This window comes from Zootermopsis nevadensis, unplaced genomic scaffold, assembly GCF_977971745.1.
Source record: "Zootermopsis nevadensis isolate Lab colony 2312 unplaced genomic scaffold, Znev_1.0 Znev_ptg000027l, whole genome shotgun sequence".
NCBI lineage: Eukaryota > Metazoa > Arthropoda > Insecta > Blattodea > Termopsidae > Zootermopsis > Zootermopsis nevadensis.
This window is the reverse complement of record NW_028259159.1, coordinates 3,135,587-3,158,377: the sequence shown is the minus strand read 5'-3', so window position 1 is coordinate 3,158,377 and position 22,791 is coordinate 3,135,587. Positions and strand designations below refer to the sequence as shown.

General features: G+C 34.2%; 2 protein-coding genes across 7 annotated transcripts in view; both read right to left on the bottom strand.

Annotated features, from left to right (window-relative positions):
* The window catches only part of LOC110829430 (co-chaperone protein HGH1 homolog), a 60,502-nt gene extending 57,990 nt beyond the window's left edge, over positions 1-2,512 (bottom strand). The window contains exons 1-3 of one of the 4 annotated variants that reach the window (XM_022063134.2): positions 2,413-2,512; positions 1,856-2,049; positions 433-707 (exon numbers count right to left, since the gene is read on the bottom strand). In XM_022063134.2, the coding sequence (XP_021918826.1) occupies positions 433-707; positions 1,856-2,049; positions 2,413-2,464 (521 nt within the window). In that variant the 5' untranslated portion in view covers positions 2,465-2,512. The other 3 variants (XM_087356624.1, XM_022063132.2, XM_022063133.2) reach the window with 3 other exon arrangements.
* An 828-nt stretch (positions 2,513-3,340) lies between these two features.
* pasha (microprocessor complex subunit partner of drosha) lies at positions 3,341-22,052 on the bottom strand. Of its 3 annotated transcripts, none has more exons than XM_022063150.2 (13): positions 21,894-22,052; positions 19,678-20,099; positions 18,832-18,936; positions 17,439-17,581; positions 16,849-16,975; positions 16,195-16,333; positions 15,491-15,606; positions 14,382-14,525; positions 13,740-13,945; positions 13,080-13,180; positions 12,065-12,221; positions 11,354-11,548; positions 3,341-10,350 (listed from the first exon to the last, which is right to left on the bottom strand). In XM_022063150.2, exons 2-13 carry the CDS (start codon positions 20,075-20,077, stop codon positions 10,258-10,260), a joined length of 1,926 nt encoding a protein of 641 aa, XP_021918842.1. In that variant the 5' UTR covers positions 20,078-20,099; positions 21,894-22,052; the 3' UTR covers positions 3,341-10,257. The 3 variants fall into 3 exon arrangements, with proteins under 3 accessions (XP_021918842.1, XP_021918841.1, XP_021918843.1); XM_022063149.2 differs by having other exon boundaries at positions 21,919-22,052; XM_022063151.2 differs by lacking the exon at positions 21,894-22,052 and adding an exon at positions 21,251-21,842.
* Positions 22,053-22,791: the final 739 nt, after the last annotated feature.

Sequence of the window (22,791 nt, the reverse complement as noted above, 5' to 3'; positions counted from 1 at the left end):
CACAATGATTATATATATATATATATATATATATATATATATATATATATATATATATGATTAGTTTAGAAGTCAGCCCACAATTGCCTATTTAATCTATAATAAAGCTGGAATATAGTAAATGTGAAATAAATAATAACAAAGTAGCATAAACATATAACATAAACCAAAATATTGGTAGTATTATATCACTAGTTTTCCAGTAATATGACTTAAAATATTGATATGAAAAAAATTTCACTTTAGGTGCCTGAATGAGGTCTCTGAACCAAAGTTTCAGAATCATTCCCATAACCCAATAACCCAAGGCCCTAAGTCTTAATTCTATGTTATGGCCACAGAAACTGGCAAATACTTCCTGAAACAAAGCAAGCATAAACATTAAATTCAAAGGTTTTCCTTCCTATAAACTAAACAGAAAACACAACTCACCTTCTGAAAGTTATAGACTGACTAAGGTTGGAAAACATTGGTCCAAGATAGTGAAGATTGGCTCCTCTTCTGTTGTATCCTTGTGTTGTAAACACAGATACAACCTGATCCAAAGTAAACCCACATTTTTCTATCAGCAAAATCACATGTTCAATGTTTCCTGAAGGTCGAGTCAAGTTTGAAAGTATCATGCATGCATGATCAGCAAGGCATGAATCAGGATCCATGATCATCTTGATCATCACCACAACAATATTATTATCTGAATCTGCATCCTAGAAATATAAATAATGTACTTACATTTATGATTAACATTATGGGCTCTGTAAAATTTAAAGTGTTCATTTCAAATTCAATATGATGACTTTTGAGGCTGGAGTCAATATTCTAATTAGAGAGGTATATCCTTTAGACCCAGGGACTTTTATGATACCAGGAACCTAAAGGGAGACCATGATTATAATTGCCAATAAAACATCACTCTTAAACAGAACTTCCATCTGAAAGATACGTCACTGCAGGAAGCCAGCAGTTTTGACATACCACCTTGGAAAGCTGACAGTATCAGGTAAATTTAGGGATGCTGAGAAGATAATTGTTCCATAGGAAGGTTTCATTTGGGAATGACCAAGTGTCTGGAAGTGTCAGGCAGAAGCTTAAAGCCAGGAAAAGCCAAAACAATAATCAGCTCACAGCAACCAGGGTATGTGGCAATAGGCAAGTCTAGGTAGACCCTTACCAGGGTGCCTAAAAGGCCCAGGTCTGAAGGTAATACCCAGATTAAAGTGGTTAACCCTCACCACAGACCCAGGGACTCCATGTAACCTGGGGCCTATAGGGAGACCTTGATTATGGCCACTAACAAAAGACCTCTTAAATGCAGACCTTCCATTTAAAAGTTGATTCCTCCCAGCAAAGAGCTAGCAGCTCTGACATACCACCTCAGAGAACTGGTGGAGACAGCCAACCTAGGAATATTGAGAAGACAACTGTTGCTTGTTTGCCATGGGACAAAATGGAACATAGGAATTTGAAAATGTGGCAGGAGAAATGCAAAGAAGCCCTTCAACATACAGCTCCATCTGAAAGTTGATTCTTCTCAGCACTGAGCCAGTAGTTCTGCTATACCCCATCCAGGAGCTGACATTATCAACCAACCCAGGAAAGCTGAGGAGACAACTACTAGATCCTAACACGTATGATACTGCACTTCATGGGAGATACAAAGCTGCTAGCAGATTAAGCAAACAGGGTGCATAAATGATCAAGAAATAGCTGCACTGTAAGGGTCAGTCATGGGGCCCAGCACATTTACATACATACGTACTGTGATAACATGGACAGAATTATCTTTGTAACAGTAATAAATTTCTTATTTATAAAACCAGAATCTACCTTCTTTGGCATCATGCTATACTCTCACCTGTGCTGTACCTTTACTGTCATGGCTAAAAAGCAAAGACCTTGAACCCAGTTCTTCAGCAGAAATATTGACAATAGCCAAACATGCTTCTTTGGCAATACTTTCAGACTTGTCTTGGGCGAGAAAAATCAACGCTGACAACAGGCATGGACGACGTAACAGCATACATCTCCCATCCTCTGTTCCCGTTAAACCTAAAACACAAAAATGATAAATTCCTCATTCATTAAATGGGCTCCAAAGCACACGTGCTACACAAGTTCGCCCTTACCCAGTACACATCCTAAAGCAACAGCTTTTAAATCAAGTCTTGCGTCAACTCTGAGGAAGCTCTGAATTTCGTCTATTGAATCCATTGTAGTGAAAAAATATATTTATAACTACACGACAAAATGTATTTCAGAAACAACGAACACAGCATTCCGCCAACATTTGGAAAATCACCCACGCTGACAGCATCGTAGTATAAAATATACCTAAATCCAGTGGGCGGTTGTGACACATTAATACCATGAGAAGTACCAAAGATAAGCCATTACATTCTAAATAATAAATACACTTAATCCAATCGGTAATGTCTGATGGAACGTCTTCCCAAAATTCTAACATTTGATATTCTCGTTCATTAGCTTATTAACTGCAGGGTTTAGTAGTTAATAAATGTTATTGGTAACCATATCATGGATACTGTTCTACCATCTATTTGTCGGGGTCTGATAACAACGCCAGCTATGAATTCAGTAACGATACTTCAACCGGTAATAAAGCAATCTACTATTAATTTCCACAATTTATTCCGTCTTCCACATTCAACACCATAATTAATAGTTTTGATAAACAACAGTTAAGCTTAATAAATCTTCTGGGTAAACATATGTATGTATATTAACTACATAGGATTTCGGGATCTCATGGCGGTGAATACAAAGATAGCTGTCTTGTGGGTTGTAACTCAATGTAATCAACTTGCTGTCTCCATCATCAGGGTGATGATGGAGGCAGCAAGTAACTCTAAAACGATGATAAACTTCTACCTTACTACATGGTGCTACAACCCAGAAGACAATAATGGTAAAAGTTGGCTCCTCAGAAATACTTGCCATTCCTTTGAAAGTCACCTACATGTAAATATTTCAACAAAATCAGTGCTAAACCCTCTTAATCAAATGAAATGGATTAGTGTAAAGTAAATCATAAATAAATATTCATAGGCAGTTCCAAGATCATGCAATACACATCAGACACTTGAATAATCACTAATATAAAAATGTTAAATTGCTTTTATTTCCTAGAAAGGCCCAAAAGATCCAAATTTTCAAGACAACTAAGTATAATGTTTGGCCAAACAAAACCATAACAGAACAAGTTTAATCCACATAATGAAACTCCATTCAAGGCATTATATTTATCGATCACAACAGCTTAGATTTCTTATATACAATATAAGGAATTATATGTAAAGGAGATAATGGTGCAAGTAATGTGTCTTCTTCAATATGCTTTATTCTGTTGTTCCATATTGTACAAATGGGGAATACTTGCTGAAGTAATCCTATTTTTATTAATCAATGTTACACTGCACTAGTAACATTTAATTTCACACTTGTTAAAACTGTCATTTACTAACACAGCAAGTTCCTAAATTCTATAAAAAACTTTCAGATTTATTCTCTTACATATCACAACCTAACACTTAAAACAACAGGCAGAAATAAATTATTTTTAAGGATAAAATAATTTATCCCTAACATGTTAGCCATAATCATAATCTCTTCTAATGTTATTTTAGAACACATCAGCTTTTTTAACACTCAGAACAGTAAGAAATATTTCCTCCCATTTTATGAATATTTAATAGCTGACACCAATGAGAAAAAGTGCTGGTACTCTGATCTAAAAAAGGGGGATAATACAGAAACAAGACATACTGCAATGTAGCAAGCCAGAATAGTATAAACTGTGTTATAAATATCAGACCTCAAGAGACAAATGAAGAAATATTTATCAAAAGACAGCTCATCTTTATGGTAAAAGCAATGGATTATGATGATAACTAACTAGATGGCTTACTGAACCCAAAGGTTCATAACCGAATTAACCAAAGCCCTCCACCAGACCCTGTCCTGGGCCAACAAAATCCAGTCTCCCATAGATCCCGCCTGACATTATCCTCCCATCTACGTCTAGGTCTCCCCAGTGGTCTCTTCCCCACCAATACCCAGTGCACACCTCTTGTCCCATCCATGCACGCTACATGCCATTATTTTAACATCCAGACCCAGTGCCATAACAAATCAATGTAACATTCCTCTCTTGCATATTTTATCATCATGCTAGCCACATGAAGATCTCATCTAGGATATTCACCTTAAAATTATAGTTTCATTCAAGTAGATTAAAATGAAACATTGTAACAAGATTTCATCAGTTTTAATAACAACCCATACATTAAATTCTGACACCAAATATTTCTTTGAAATTTTTTTTCTAATCAATGATCTTTTTCAGCCTACTCTTCACCGATATAGTAACTCTTTATATAGCTGCCAAAGCTAGACCAAGTTAAATACATTTATTCCCAGGTGTGAAATTATTTCTCTATAATGCTTATTTGTACAGTATCCAATTTCAATCGACACTTGGCAAGTGTTTTGGGTGGTAGTGAGACATACAGCAGAGATTTTGTCAGTTTTCAATCCCTCAAGGCTTTTTATCAATTTCTGATGTCTGTCATATACAAACAAGTTAAGACTACATTTCAAAGTAAGTTCAATTTTGTTTCTCATGTTGTTTGTTTTTTAATAAAATTATCTAAGATTTCAAAAGCATTCAAATTGTACTGTTTGTACAATACTTACAGCCCCAATAATGGCTTTATTCCTGGTGGCATATAACAGGATACCATAATGGCATATTTTTCACAAAACAAAGGATAATAGCAAGTTAAAAATTACTACAAATGAGGTAACAAAGGAGGTTTTTCAAAGTTGCTGTTTTAATATTGTAGGCATGTACTTCCTATTAAAAACTTAATATCTGCCTCCCTCCCCCACCATCCCCAACATTTTATCACATCCAAGTACCAGCACATTTCTTACTATGGGAGAAAAATCACTGATTTTAAAGAATACTTCAGAACAATTCAGTTATTAAATCTTGTTTGTACATGACTTCAATGCTTAGTTTTAATGCTGTTGTTGTTGTAGGAGAAGTAATTAAGAGAGCAAAGCAAGGGTTTCCTGCATGGAGTATTGAAACTTAATTTCATTCAATGGTCAAACAAAACAAAACCCATTACAAGTACCTACTTTCATTACACACTCTCTTGCAGAATTAGTGTCATGGCTTGAAGACTGGTTCTCTGATTACAGATTTTATCATCTTTCCAACCAACAGCTTTCAAGAAATTTCACTATCTTTTCTTTTTCTCCTAACAGACTGGATTTATTGGATTTCTTACACTTACCATGTACATGTTACAGCACTCACTGGTAAACAACTTAGTTAAGAAACAAATATATACAATACACAAATGAAAGCCTGAAAAATACCATTCCTTACAAAATAAATAAGACCCATTGTGTATTATGACTCATTATACAAAGCACACAAGAAAAATTACAACATTTGAATTCCAAGTTCCATACTTTGCAATATATTACAAAATCCCACACAAGGAGGTGGAACATATGACACAGCTGAAATGCCTTACTATTGTGACATTATTTCAGCAAAAAGTACAAGTTATAATATTTGACTCTACCTTCTAAATCAGCATTTATTTTATAATTATACTGTTCACTGTTATGTAATTATGGAAGTTCATAATTCAGGATAATTCAATTAATTTATTGAAGTGCTTGGCAACAGCCAAAAAGGCAAATAACAGCCAAGCACTAACAACAATACAATGTACAATATTAATTTATTTCAAAATAATTAATAAGTAAATGAGCTCAATATTATGGATAAGTAAAATAATAATTAAATTAAAATCAGTTCAATTTTGGACAAACAACATACAAAATAAAATTTTATACTAAATAAACAATAAAAAACAATGATTATTGTTTAAAAAGCTGACTGACATCAGTAAGCAAAACATGATCTTTGTTAAAGATGTCGATGCTCCTACAGACTGCATTGGCAGCAGAAACACATCTGGCAGAGGGACTAGCCTAGAAATTACATTGTACAGTAAAGGTAGAGTAGTCTCTGATAGACCTAGTGGGTATGCAAAGACTAACTGTATCAAAAACAGATGAGCAACTAATTTTTCCTTTACAAATATTAACGAGGAAAAGTGCATCCAAAAGCCTCCTCCTTAAATGCAACGATAAAAAATTTAATCTTACTAATATATCATCATAATTATAGGCACAAACGCCATTAAAAAATCTAGTGTAACATAGAGCTACAAATTTCCTTTGAATCCTTTCCAGTTTTAAAGGAGTCAGTATTAGTAATAGAGTTTGAAACAACGGATGCAAACTCAACTTTAGAACGGACTAAGTTTTGTGAGAATATATAGTTGATATTCTGGTGAAAATAAAGCTTACAGTCCAATAGAACACCAAGATCTTTAACACAATGGGAATGTGCCACCAGGTAAATACTGTTTGTCTTTCGGGTGAATGATACAACAGTCGTTTTACTTAAATTAAGTTGCATCCCATTCATAAGACACCAATTTTGCACTGAATGGATGTCGTGCCGTAACATTTTGCAGTCATCAACATCGCTAATACTACAAAATATCGTGAAGTCATCAGCAAATAAAAGGCACTCTGAATTATGTATGGAGTCGCAAATATCATTAATAAATATATTAAAAAGTAAGGGGCCTAGGTTGGAACCCTGAGGCACTCCACACTTAACACGATAAGGAAACGAAAGAGTTCCAGATACACGAACAAAGGATTGTCTGTCAGAAAGATAACTATGGAACCAATCAACATAACATAGTCCAAAGTTTCTAAGTTTACCAAGAAGAATATTGTGAGGAACTAAGTCAAAGCTTTAGTAAGATCAAAGTGTACTGAATCTATTTGTCCTTGAGTACTAACTGAAGGTAGAACAGAATTAAGCAGAGACATTCCAAACTATCTTTGGTGCTTGAAGATTGTGTTAATTTCAATGGCACATTATGTACTCATCACTAAATATACTATAAATATAAACTTCTTGTCTTTTTGTTCAAAACATGTTATTAAAATTGTTCTTTTCTCATGTCTACTGTTACATGTAGCTGCAAGTGAAGCCTCAAACTCACACCTTTCCTTCACAAACTATGTTTTCTGTTAATTAATAATTAACGAAGGTTATAAAAACCATTGAAATGAAAATGATCAGTGTTACAGTAAGTACTTACATTCTCCATATACAGAACTTACTGTAATGCAGGTAGCCCTCAATTTACGCCACGGCTGCATTCCTGGACGAACCGGCATAAATTGAAAAACCTTTTATAATGTAAATCAATGGGAAGTCAATGACATGCGTTCCCAGCACCCAAACATTGCCGTGTAATATAATGGCATTACATTTAAAGCTCTGAAATAACATAAACAAAATAAAGGGAATTTAAAAAAAAAATTATACAATTACAATCAGCAATTCATTGATCCCTGCGATTCTTTCATGTGACTGATGTGTACGGTCATCTCTGCTGTTATGAGATAGTTGCATTCATGTAAGACGTCAACCTATAGAAAATCGCGTAGTAAAAATAACCCTGGTACCTCCGCAGAGATTAAATTAGTCCTTTGAAAGTTTAAAGCGCCAGGAATGTAATTGCATAAGAGCAAACTCGCATATGCAAAAGTTTGCATTTCACAAACAGCTTTTACCGATTCATTGATCTCATTGGAACAATTTCACGTTAATGAAACATATGTAATTGCAGAGATGACTGTATTTATAATTTTTATTCAAAATCAGCGATGTAAGAATTACGATTTAGTATAAGAATCAGTATGAGATACATTGTAAAACATCATAAATAATAGTAAAATATATTTTTTCCACTTTTTGACTTGCTTGTTTAAAAATTGGCGTTATTCTGAATCGGTGCAAATCGAGGGTTACCTGTATATTCATTCCTAATGACTCTCATTTGTTATAAAGATATACATTTTAAAAATAAAACTCTGTCGATACATAAAATATAAAACAAACAGGATATCAAGTAAGAACTTAAACATGATGTCTGCCAAAACTGTTTAATGTCCATTTTTTCTCATTCTATAGATGTCTGTACTTTACTTAACATCTGAAGCAAACATAATTTTTAAAAATACATAAATGAGCTGGAAGGTCAAATAAATCCAATCCACATTTAAACTAATTTATACACAAAAGAACAATAAATAAATAAACATAAAATATGTGGCACTGGGTAAAAACACTGTACCATTAAATAATGAAATATGACCATGATACACAAAATAATCACCACCTCAATAACCTTCCAGAACTATAAAAGAAATGCTGGAATGTTAAAACAAATTCTTAACATACCAGATATAGAAACAGGAAGTTTTAATTTCATGGACTTCATTTGGAGAGCACAATTAAACTCTCTAATTTTATTAGTTGACATGATACGCACTAACTATCTTATACTTACCTCACTCAACAACTTGGGAATTCCAATCTTATACACTTGGAGAACTCTTAAGATAACAATGAACAAACTGGACAGCAAAGAAGGAAAAGGCCAATTATTTGAGCATACAAAAAAACATGTCAACAGTTTTCTTTGTATCATCAGTATGTACTGACCTTACTATAATGATAAGCACATATTCCTTCATTACCCAATTTTCAATTAAACGTGGCAAACAAAGGAGACTTATCCAAATGGTATAAGTTAAAATCCTAAGTATCTGGATGTATATTTTTTTGTGCCCATAGATTTCACTTCTACTGAAGCTTAAACTGTGGAAATGTGAATAATATAACATCCCACATCAAATTGTAGGTGCCTTCTGCAAGCTATCATTCTAAACCTATCACTTCGAGAAGCAGAAGTGTTCTCACTTTAAGATTTATAATTGTTTATCGTGATGGAAGGGGAAAGGTAGAATGGTAATTAAAGCATAATTGGAGAAAGCATCTGCTATAAATACACTATTAACTTGCTCATGTGTTAATATAATGCTATGGAAACAAGTCACCAAGTTAAGTTCATGTTAAAATGGTATGGACTAATGTAGCACATGAGTTGTCAGTATCAACAAAATGATTGCATCTTTTGTTGAGGCATCATAAGTAAATACATAGTCCAACAATAATTATATTTGTATACAGATGTAAAAAATAAAAATCTTTCTCACAAAAAGTCAGATCAAATTTAATTACTGCCAATCCTCAGAGTCACGTTTTAACTGGGTCATAGTAACTATAATTGCTAGCTCTATGTAGGCATATGTTCTGTCTGCCTAGAGCACAAAAATGTTCAGAAGATTATTACTTGGACAACTACAGGAAAACAACCACCATACACCCTTTCCACTCCAGCCAGATATAAGCAAGAAAGACATATTCACTGGAACCTGTTAAATGATAAATCTGAGTAAGAATCTCTGCCATAAGAAAGATATGCCATTCGAACTGTAAACATATGCAGAATGATGCTTGGTAAAAATTCATGGCTTTAAGCTTACATGCTAATAAATGACAATAAAGGAAATGAGACAGGTCATTTCTATTAATAGTGCCACCATGGTTTTCTTTAGATATATACAGACATGCTCTGCTTAATCAAGATTCCAAATTAAATATATTTGTATTAGCAATAGCATGTAAACAAGTAATAATTCAGCTGTTGAATTCCCAAGTTTCTGATTAAATCAGTAGTTATAAAAGTAAAATAGTTAATTTTATTAAGCTGTCATAGTAATTCAAATTACTGCTGCCAAAAAAGAAACTGAGAATAAGAAAATTGACAGTGGAACCACGGTTCCGGAGAATTAGACGTAAATACGTCTATACGGAAAGGAAGTTTATATATTGGCTTTATTCTAAATATTTCCTTTATACATGCTTTACAATTGAGTAAAGTTTGATTAAGACTTTGCTTATTTAACTTGAATTAGTTATGATTAAGATGGGTCTGTGGTAGGTGAATGTAATGTAATGAAATGTAATGTAATGTAAGGTAAGGTAATGTAATGTAATGAAATGTTTTATAGGTAACAACAATGCCGAGTAAACAGATGACGTTTCCTAGGTAACAATACTGCCGAGTAAACACAAAGTTTCCTAGGTAACCAGGTTACACTTTTTCATTTCCCTTTTTTATTCCCCTTTTTTGCCGAATGATCCTTCAATATAGACGTATTTACTTCAAAATTTTCTGACATACTAGATTAATGCAAAGCACAGTCCTGGTCGTGGCATCACAGATCCACATTGTTGAGGTCAGCTCCAGATGAAGACGGCAGTGCAACATCATCAGGTGGAATAAACTTGCCAATGGGTTGAATGGCTGCCTGGAATTAAACAGAATATTTCATATACATAAAATGGCTCATTAGATACACAGTAATTAACTCAATTCCAAACATTGGACTAGTATGATCACAGAATTATTTTTGTGAGACTTGGGCTTCTCAGGGCAGTGAAGATGTCAATGATGGACTTGTAGGCAGTGTCCAATATTTTGAAGAAAAATAATGCCTGCATCTTCAGCACTTCATTCCTGAAGATGGAAGCAACATTCCTCTAAAAATATTTTTAGACACTGTCCATTATCTGGGTAAGAAGGGTATAATGGTGGTTTTATAGTTGTGAAGCAACATGGCTTACTTTGTATAGCTGGCCCAAAATCTGTTTACAAAAAGGAAAAAAGGGAAGCTCAGAGATTGTGTTACCTTAAATACCCTGTTCAGCTGTAATAATAAAAGATTTATGCTACTCTCAACACTGATATTATGGTGTGTGGAAGCTTCAGGTGGAGAGGAGATTGGAAATCCAACTAGGTGGGGAACAGCTGAAGAGTGTACATAATGCAATGAAATCATCACAAAACAAAATGTCTCAGTGATCCAGTCTGAAAGTAACATACAATGTAATTAACACTGCACAATAAAGGTTACACAGCACTGTGACTTAAATCCCACAGACCTTATTTGGGGTATATTAAAACAAAAGACTAGTCAAAAGAAAACATAATTTATGTATTTACTTTTGGTTTACTTAACAAGTCAGAAGCTCAGACAAAAAGGCTGTATGAGGAATTGAAATTGTTCCTCAAATGTAAGAAGCAAGAAATACACATATAATTTTGGCAGGGTTGCTTGGAAAACCAAAACCTAATTATATCAAAAAGAGAACTTCATGCAGTCTAACAAATTCAACAGCATTCTGCCTCAGGAAACTGAAGAAATTTACAGCTTCAGAAATAGCATAATTATGTTCACCATGTGAACTGAATGGACTTGCAAAATGGAAATCTTTCTTACATCACAACAGCATGTAAAGTTCAGACCTTACCTTTATCTCCTTAAGCTTCCTCATCTCAGATTTGAGTTTATCCAGGATAGCAAAGTTGGGTGAGTTGATAGAAGCTTTGCTCTGTAACAATGTGATTTCCTGCTCCTCCTGTTTCTTCTCTTTTATACTCTTCACAGATCGGTTACCATACAAACGTAACAGTGATCCCCAGCTTGTGATATGAGGGTGCAGCGCCTATCAATATAACTAAATCTTAAGGTGTGTCTGTATCATCAAATAATGTCACATGTTGGAAGGAAACCTTTCATATGAAATATTAGACAGTATAAATAATACATAAACACTGTTACCATCATTGTCACTGATGTGTAACTAAGTGAGGTGCCTGGTTCAAATTTCCAAGACCTTCTTCTCTTGGTTCTTCAGTCATGTTCTCAAATTTCCTGTTACTGACTTTAATTTTAGTCTTAATTACGCTGTCATCTTGGGCAACCCACTGCTTTCCAATCATTTCATACGAGTGTCTAGTAATTTATTGACTTTAATTTTAATGCTAGACTGGTCAAAAAATTACTAGCAGAGTTTAACACTACCTCAACTGCTCTGTGTACTTTTTTGTTTATTGTTTATTTAACAACACTGTCAGTTACTCAGACTATATAATTTCAATGGTAACAGATGCATACAAGATTAAAATCAGGCAGCCACTTAAAGAGCTACAAAACCAATCAAATCTACCAAATGACATACCTGTAGAATGGACTGTGATGCTCTTTGTTTCCCATCACGCTTATTTTTGCATATCACTTTGGCCCTATGTCTTCCAACCGTCATAGTAAATTCATTCTTCTGGTGACGGAGGGTGTTGACCTCATATTTTATGTGCATCTCGCCAAGACCAAAGTTCCTGAAATAACATACACTTATTTTAAATACATTTACATGATGATGGAAAGAATATTACTCTCAATGCAGTAGAACATGTAACAAGAGTAACAGATGTCACTAAGAACGTAGCAATTTTTTCCCACAATTGTTTTTAATAGAAAGTTGTATTTATCATATGACTTTTTCTATTTTTTATTTACATATTTATTTATTTTGTTTAAAAACAACACTGTCAGCACCGAATAAACAATAAATTGAAAAAAATATGGAAGGAAGTGGTCATGGCCTAATTTATGGTACTAACCCAACATTTGCCTGAAGAAACTAAGAAAAGCCATGAAGACCTTAGTCAGAATAGCTGATATCCAGTATGACAGACATATTCTATACAGATTATAGTAATGTACTTACTATCTCCAAACACAGTTAATTTATTTCACCATTACAATGTCAAGATCAATCAGACTGTTGGTAAAAGTTGCATTTTGTAATTTTCGTCTGCTGCGTGCAACTGCCATTTGGAAGCAGCAGAAGAGGACAACTACACCATCTGAGGCAAGTAACAGATTTTTCATACCTGAATATTATATAGCAATCACAACAGCTGTTTAAGAAAGTCACAAAAAGGACAATGATCAGGAAAAGTTTAATAATGTACTTACCCTGGTATAAGAAGCCTTATTATCTGGAAGTCCAATTTGGTATGGGTCTTCTAAGCATCCCAGATACCAATACAATACATGCATTCATTCCATATACTTGGACAATCCAAATATTAATATAATATTAACTAAACCTACATTTATCATCTGAACAAGTTTTCACAGCTGATATTACATTAATCTACAAAGCAGATTACACGTAACTCAACTGTTACCTTTGTAAACATGTCAGAAGAATGGCATATGGTGACGGTTCTGTAGTTTTTGCACATAATTCTGCTACTCGAGGGTCTTCAATCTTAATCTCATCAAAAAACTGTAAACACAAATGTTAACAGCAACATAAAAATTATAACACAACACTATTAATGAAGGGTGAGGTAACCATATAATTAAAGTCCAGTTTCAATTTATATCACAGATATTTAATAAATGCATAAATTATGTAAATAGATTTAATAAAACAGAACAGAAAAGATCCACAGAACCACAAAATAAGCAGGGTCAGAAAAATATAATCCTATAAGAAACTATTAAAAGATATTTTCATATGATTTCTATAGAAATAAATTTCTGAATAAATGACTTCATCATCCTTGTATCAGTATTTCTAACCTAAATCATATTAATAAATCACTAAAATCTATTCAAAAGACTTGTATTTATCATATATCAAATGCATTTTTATTTCATATATAATGTGTATGACTTTCATTTATTTCTCTTTTCATCATTCTTGACTGAAGGACGAACATAGTAAAATGTGTACTCCGAATCGGAGCAATATAATACAGTATAACCAAAACTTGTACATAAGTTAATTCGCTGTAACAGTGACCGCCTGCTGATTAAAACAGGTGTGTCATCTTACTCACTGAGAGGTCTGTGTCCTGGCTCTTGCTGGTTCCACGAGCCCCTACTCGCTTGTCTTCTTGTATCTTCTCCCTCATTTCAGGAATTAGAATTTCAAGCGTCGCCCTTGCTGCCTCAGACTTTGCCTGCTTTTTACTGGTCCCATATCCAACTCCATACTGCATAGAGTTAATCGTTACTGTTGCAGCATATGGAGTAGCAGCATTTTCTACAAGTAACGAAGAATATTTTAAATAAAAATGTACAATACAGTGAATTACAAATGTTCTTTGAAATTATGGTCACAAACAAAAATGGAGAGAACATTGATTATAACAGGATACATTAAAATATAGATAAAAGAGTATAAAGAGACATAGGATGTCACAAAGAAAATAATGGATTGATTAGTGAAGCCCCTACATTAATACTAGCTATACAAAAGTACAGAAGATGACATACAGTTCAGTATCAATGCTATCTGTGGAATGATTTGGCAAGATAATGGCTGATGTTTGAGGCATCTAGTCACATCAGATCCCTGATGATGAGGATGCAGATGGTTCCCAAAACAATTGTTTCTTTTGATCATCTGATGTGACTTATGGACTGAGAGGATTTTATTGAGTATAAAGGAACATCTTTAAATAAAATCCACAAATTACCTAACTCCTTGAACTCATATGAAGGCTGTTTCTTGAGCGCATGTTGAACATATTCATGGAGAATGCAGACATAGCTCTTGCCATTTGGGTTCATTATCCATTCCTTTTTTGGCCCCCGCACATTAGGATGTCCTTTCCCACTGTCTGAAAAATTATAAAAATTTAACAGATGTAATAATATAGTCTGAATACATTCCAAATATATGTAGGAAGGTAAAGAATACAAAGTATGGAAAGACACAGATACAAGAACACCTGTGCAAAGACAGAAAATGATGGAAATGGTTTTGTCATAAGATGACCCATCTTGATGAATACATTAATGATTGATCATAATAATAATAGAAATATCATATGGGAATCGGGATATATCATGTACATATAAAAACCATTTGCTACTGAAACCAGATCACTGATAATAGAACATTTTACCGTTTGTTGTAGACTTATTCTAAAGTCTCAGTACTGGCCATATCAAATACAAGCTTCAACATCCTTCTATAATATTTAAATTTTCTTTTCTACATTAAAAAGTTCATTATCATATACAGTCTCTTAATAAACCAGTCTGTTAAAAGATTTCTTTCATCAATATTTCTTGCCTGCTTACAGTCTGTAAATAAACACAGAAGCCAATAAAATGTAGATAAAGAAGGCTAAAAGGGAGAGAAAGAGCAAAGCATATTATGGTATCTCTCTACCAAAGGAGAGAACAATTAATACAAACTGCATTACAAAAATACTTCTGCAGACTCAGAAGTACTCTGGTGGATGCCTATGACTTCCCAGTAGCTGTAAGCAAGAGCTTGGAAACTGATAGAAACAAAAGAATTTGCATGAAGCATACTGTGGACAGATTTTGTGAAGTGGCAAATACAGTTAAGTTGTATTTCTGGAGCCTCACCTCCAGTTACAGCCTTACCAACCTGGCCTCTGAAGACACAATGAAGAAAACTGAGTGCTACAAATTATATAAGTTTATTAAATTCTTGTGGGCTAAAGCTGACTATTTAGACAACTAAAAATCTTTTCAAGAACACAAATAAAATAAATATGTTAATATCAATGTGATTTATTTTCATTCTAAAGTTATGGCGAAATTGCTATACCTTGACTTTGAACAGGTAGAGGGAATTTTATTAGTTTGGTTCCTTCTGGCAGTGTTGGTCTCTGCAGTCTTTGGTGTTTTCTGTGCTTGGTAAAACATCTTCTGTCAGACCAAGACCTGAAATGCATGCAGAATTTCCATGCTACACATTTTAACTCTGTAATAACAGACAGTTCATTCCATTGCATTTATTTTTTAACCCTTGTACTGCCAAGGATATTTAAGTTAATGGGCAAAAAATTTCCATAAGTATCAAAATCAATTACACCAACTTTCCATATTCAATATGTCTGTCATTTTCAAATACCCACCAGTAGTAAAGACTACACCATTGGTGGCAGGAAAGAAAATTCCCATCCAAAACAAAATCAACTCAGCACTTTACCTATAGTGTACTTATGGGCCATGAACAATTCTCAAAATAAACATCTATTATTTCCTTAAACATCATTAACAAATTAATCTTAATAATAGAGACACGATGTATTTTCTCTGAGATAAGAAAATAATTTCTAAATATTATTTAAATGAACTTCAGCTTCAAAGGGTTAACTTATGGCAATCATTTGTCTATCATGATGTTTAACATATTGGTTTTCTATGGTCATCAGCTACTGACGAGACTATCCCATGTTCATGCAGGCCAGTGTGAGAGTTAAATCAACATAAAACAGCCCTCCTACCACAAATGTATTAATGACTTACTTGAACCTGAGGACCTTTATAGTTTTAAACTGGAACAGTTTCTGGCAGTACTCCCGCACTTGGATAGCATTTAGCGACTGTGTTGCTTTGTTCTCCTGTATGGTCTCAATGCAGGCACTTGGCAGTGAATTCCTGTCACCTGCACAAATCAATATAATCCTTAACATCTAATAACTGGTACATGTTATTATAAATACTGAAATAAGATGTTCACATCTGAGAACAACTTCCAAAGTTGTATGTTTGGAACAAAAACCACAAAAATGTATTGTATCCCAATGTTATATAATATCAAAACTTTGCAAATAAAATACAAATATAATGTACACAACTTTTCTGAAACATGTCAAATGGAACTCATAAAAATGTTCACATTCCTTGAATTGCCTTCCTTGGTTTACACTGTGTACTGGATAACATCAAGTAAAATTCTGACTACCAATACATCAGTTTCAGCACTGCCAGTAGAAATCCTCAAACATAACATGCATACCGACTTTCAAAGTAAAAAATTAAGAAGAAATATGCATAGAGTACTCAAATAAATACTTAAATAATATTTCTATAGTCTGAAGTAATTATGATGTAATTATACAATTTTCTCTAAAAGTGAAGTTGTATACATCAGTGAAAGGAATACCGCTCTGTACTTACCGTTCATAATGTTGGTAGCTGCAGGATCAGAATTGGCAGTAGGCATCTGCTGTTTGTTTACCGCTTCAGTCTCCAGTGCTCGCTGATACTGCAGGCATGGTATTGCGCTAAGTGGTACTTCATGTTTCTATTGGAAGAACAATCCACTGTTCAATAATACTAATAAAGTGGAGCATAGACCCACCTTAATGTCAATACATAAATAAATACATACATACTCCTATACTTTTACAAAGTATGTCAACTAGTCAAAGAAATTCACTTATACATTGCAGAACCAAGCATACATAATATACATAACAATTTTAACTTCTAAGAAAAGGAAACATTTTCAACATTATGAAGTAAAAATTTGGAATATAATAATCATTACAACTGCAGTATACACAAACAATAATCCAAATGTTTATATATATGATGACATTAGTTTCAAGGAGGTAAATCTTAACTATACTTTTCTGGCTTAAGAGCCCTACATCATCAGTGGAAAATTATATTTAAATGTCCTAATTTAAACATAAGGTGAGAGTCTATTATATTGTTCTGCTTGAATTGAATATTTTAAAGCATTACACAGCAAGCTCACTTACCCTGGCACTACCAGGCCCAAGGAAATATGGCTGAGAAAGAGTACAGACTCGTGACTGTTTGTGAAGGTAGATTGGCATTCCACTGTTGTGTGTAACCTGAACCCAACCTTCTGGTAGCACATCAAAGTGATTGTGTCCTATTTCTGTCAAAATATACATGAAGGAAAGTTTCTAAATTAATTTTTAGCAAATGCTTTAGAATCTAAAAATAATAAGAAAATAATTTTTAAGACACTTTTATATGTTGATGCTCATATCCAAGGGAAGAAGAGAGTTATCTGTCCACAGCTGACAAATATAGTTAATGGAATAACTAAAGGTTTTAACAAGGCATGTCCAAGGAACAGCAACAAGTTAACAGCCAAGTTATCATTTGAAAGATTAATTCATTTTTAAATAAAAACAAATCATGATAGATTTTTGAAAATGACTGAATGAGTATCAGGGTAAGACAAAATCCTAAATCATGTAATCAGAAAAAGAAATTGTTTTACAAAATTCTATTTTAGATGACATGAAAATAAAACAATTACATGGTACACACGGCCCAAAGAATGGCAAACATCAACTTTGATACAGTAGGGCACCGCTTATACGGCAGGTTAGGGACCAGACCCCAGCCGTAAAGCGAAAATCGCCGAAAAGCGGATCTTTGCCTTATTTCACTTGCAAATGCATATCAAAGCCTAATAAGATGTTACACTATCATATAGTAAGTGCACAATAGCGCTAGGCCTAAGAAAACGATATGAAATTAAAATGAATATCAGTAATACACACATTGTCCTCAGCTTATAGTGATTGGTGAATATAAATTTGAAAATTGATATGCTTATAGTAGGAAGGATGAAGGAGATGGCACATCTTCATCATCTGACTCTTCAACGAATCTTATTCGTTTTGGTGATGGTTCGGATGCCATAGACATGCCTTGTTCACGAAGTTTAATCATCTCTAACGTGGCATTTAAAGTAAGAGGCTTATGACTCCTCTTTTTATCGCTACTACCCTTAGACGCCATTGTAATTACACTGTAGTAACACAAAAATATTATATAAATATACAGTTTGTAATAACTGAAAAATTGCCAGAAATACAGAGAGACAAGGAGCGCACAAAAGCTGTAAACAGACTGAATCAGTGACGAGAGAATGGCGCCGGACACACTTCTCTGACTCAGCTGTTGAGCGCCGTATTAGCGGATCGCCATAAAGCGGAGCGCCGAAAAGCAGGGCCCTACTGTATGTTATACTAGATTATTACTATAATATGTGTTACAGCTGACAAAACAAAATGCTACATTGCAGTATATCAGGCAGGGAGATGTATGACCCCATTCCTGATTCCAATATCAAATGCACAAAGTTAAATTACAACAAAGTAAACATAATACCTTCCAATACAATCTTCTCCTTTTCTTCATAACGTGAGCTGGCATCATCACCATCTTTTTGACCAAAACTTTTTCTCCTTCTGCCCTTAAATTCCTCTGGCAAACCTAAAACAATACCATACAAAGAAACGAAATAAAAAAAAGAAAAAGTCTGTCACTATAGTGACAATCAATCATCTGAAGATCGGAATACAGGCAACTCTCAAAATATCGTTTATATCAATATATCTCACACAATGGGCAATGTTCAACACAGAATTTGTATACTGAATCAACCACTGTCACAAACCTTTAGAGAAATGTCAAGGGGCAGACTGGAGAAAATATTAATCTGGGGTTCAATAAAATATAGCTCAAGATAGGATCCAATGTGACACAATAATGATAAGCCTTCTAATTTTTGGACATATAAATAAGTATAATCTGCTCAGGGAAGAATCCTTATCACAAAATCAATTATTTGGTTCTAAAACCATGTTTTATTAACTTGAATAATATGAGAAAAGGGAAGTTAAATGCCCATCCTATGGGGCTGCTGGTTCGACTTTAAAAGCAAGCTTAGTGGATTATAAGAATGCTTAAGCAACACATGGCAAGCTGTACTACACATTAAGCCACAACTAAGTACCAAGAAATAGACTGTAAGCAGTAACTAGTGCCCTTTCATCAATTTCTGATGGTATCATAATATGGTAGGCTGCCATTCAAATATTTGCAGATTTTTGGTATATGCTTTCTGGAAGAATAAAAATGAAATGGGCTCATGAAAAATAAGCAGATTATACTATTATTGCAATAAAATTGTGAACTTGTTGACTGAATCACATGACTTAATGTTCTTCATACCTTCCTCCAACATAGCCTCAATTTCTTCATCTGGAACATCTGAGTCGAAACTTCCTTCTGACTGATTTTCTGAATCTTGATCATAATCTTCTTCATCAAGAACATCAAACTCTCTCAGTGCTTGGCTTTCATCTATGTCCACTGCAACATCTTCCTCCACCTCCCCTGTTTCTTCTGTTTCACTGTTTACTTCACATTCCATTTCCTGCTTCACTCTTGAAACTGATGAATCACAAGAGTTTGTTGCTTTGGCAGGTGAAACTGAAGCACCACTTGGAGAATTACAGTTAGTATTTGAAGACACGGTGCTTACTGACATATCTCTGGGTACATATGGGCACTTACGAGTCTCCTCAACACCTTCCCCTTCATCAGATGCTTTACGTTTTTGTTGAACCATCCTAAAGGAAGACTTTTCCTGTCTGTTGACAACAGATTCAGAAAATTTAATAAACTGCAGTTTTTAAATTTACTGTAGTTATAATCCAAGATCAGCTTTTTAAGTAAGCAAATGCAAATTACACTGCAAGGATAATTCTGCTTACTCGTATATATCAGAAACCTTTTCAGACCCAAGAGATTATTAGCATGTATATTTTTTGGCATCATTTCCTACACAATAAAAAATATGGAAACAACATAAAAACATAGCATTTGTGTTAACATCACAGTTGGGTGGTTAGTATTCCTGCTTCATATTTTGGGAGGTCCTGGATTCAAATCCTGGCCTGGAGATTGGATATCCTGACAGGTTCACATGCAGTTCTTCAGTTCCTCCAGGCAAATGCCTGGGTATTTTTAATTAAACTAAAACCACATTATTTCCAATTCATTATTCACTATTCATCCTATTACTTGATATGATACAGTATAAACCGAGCTAATGAAAGCATAATTAAATAAACCAAAAACAAAAATATAGGCTGTGGAACCTACACATCTATGCATTTGGGGTGTGAAATAGTAATTTACTCAAATTACCATTATCAGGATCTGATCAGAAATGTTGATAAGGCGTGCAGATGATCACAGCAGAAATTGGAAAAACACAAAGCACCGACTGGAAGCAGCCCTCAAGATTAAATAACTGAGCAGTATACACATATATGGCCAACTGCCTTTGGCACAAACAACATTCTTAATTCATTCAAGGCGTATGTGTTTTGGGTGAAATTTAGAAACCTCATGGAATAACAAATCTCGAATTCATGTGTAATGTCTCAGCATTTATTCTTGGTTTATCCATACTTCCTGCAACTCAGGATATTAGGCCCCATAGTTTATGTAATGTTACTGCCTGGATATCTATTTCACCAAAATAACACCTATATGCAGGGAGAACTCACAGTAAATATAACTGGTAGTAAAGAAAATTACATGAATGCATTTGGTGGAATTTTAACCTGCAACTGAGACTATAGTACCAAACTTTAATAACAAATTATGAAGGTCAGGAGGTATACCCAATTCCAATATTTGATATCTATTGTAACAAAAGTGTTTATATAAAGTGGACCTCACCAGATGTAACAAAAGCACTAAAATCCAATAACAAGAAAACAACACAACTTACTGGTGCTGTGAAGTAGTTTGTGTGAATCAAGTTGATAGCAAGCACACAGTAGAATATACATTTTTCACAAGACATTGTTTAGGAAAATGTACCTTCATGAAAACTATAGTATGTTTAATGCTGTCTTTTGTGGTTACACAATATAATGGATGTCTGCAAACTACTTGCTTCCATCCCGTTCCTTACCACAACACAAACCAACCACATCCTTGGTGAATGAGAGGTTGCCTTCACAGGGGGCCAGATCCCCCACTCCCACCAATGTCACCAAAGTCCAACCTGTTTATTTAAATCTGATTGGACATTTGCATTGGCAGCAGCAGGGATAACCAACCATAAACCACAACTATGAAGTTGGGTGGTGGTCGTAGAGGAATTTAATAAAAAGATGAATCAAATTGCAATGTCAAGAGTTCTTATAAAGAGAGAGAGAGCACATTCAAGACACACCAACCCCCTCCTTAATAGAACTTCTGCATTACATATTGCATCATGGCACAGATTTCGATGATGATCCCTTCCAACTCTCACATTACAGCGATAAGGTTGTGTACACAACATTTGTGTACCTAAGGCTCTTGTACATATATCGTTATGAACTGTTTACGTAATGAACATTACACATACAATAAATATAACATACCTTATTGTAGAATTGGTCTACTCACGTGTACATAAGCATGCATAATATTGATTAGAATTACTAAAAAATTCGATATTATTATCAACAATCAGCATTTGCGTCCCATAGCTACACCTGCATCCCACAACACCTTTCGCAGGATGGCCAATTTCTAAGACTAACTCTATAACGATTAAAGTTCCCTTTTAATACCCTCTGCGTCAATAAATTACCCGAAATTAAGTATTGACAAATCAAATCAAATTAAGTGATAATAGTTTATAACTGTTGATGCTTTCAGGACTTCACAGCTTGCATTTTTATTAGTAATTAGTTTTGCTGTTTCACCACGAAAAATATTATTCATGTATACACTTTGTCCACAGTCTTCCTTAATTTTGACCATTTTCAACCAAAGCTGACTACAATGCAGTAGCTAAGTACTTATTACGTCACCGAATCTGAGGCTTATTTACAGTTATTAGTCCTAACGTAAATCATCCTAGCCTATTCATATCCTAAGCTGTTTCTCAATTTGAGTTTTAGTTGGACTACTAGCCTAAACTAATCTTACTCGCGACTGGCCACCATACTGTGAAGATATGCTTCATTGTCTCACTGTTACACAATTTAAGAGTCTACCATTGGTCCCTATGTTGGGCCACTTTAATTCAGTCCACACTCTAGTGTTTCAAGATAAATTTTAATATCATTAACAACTTACGTCCACGTAGTTCAAGTAGTCTCTATCGATCAAGTGTTTGGGCCAAAATTTGTACATATTTCACAGATCTCCAATGTATACTACATGCCCCACCCATCTCATCATCACTGATTAGTCCATTCTAATAATACTGGGTGAACAGAACAAGTTATGAAATCCATTATGCAGATTTCTCCAGCCTTCTGCATGATATTA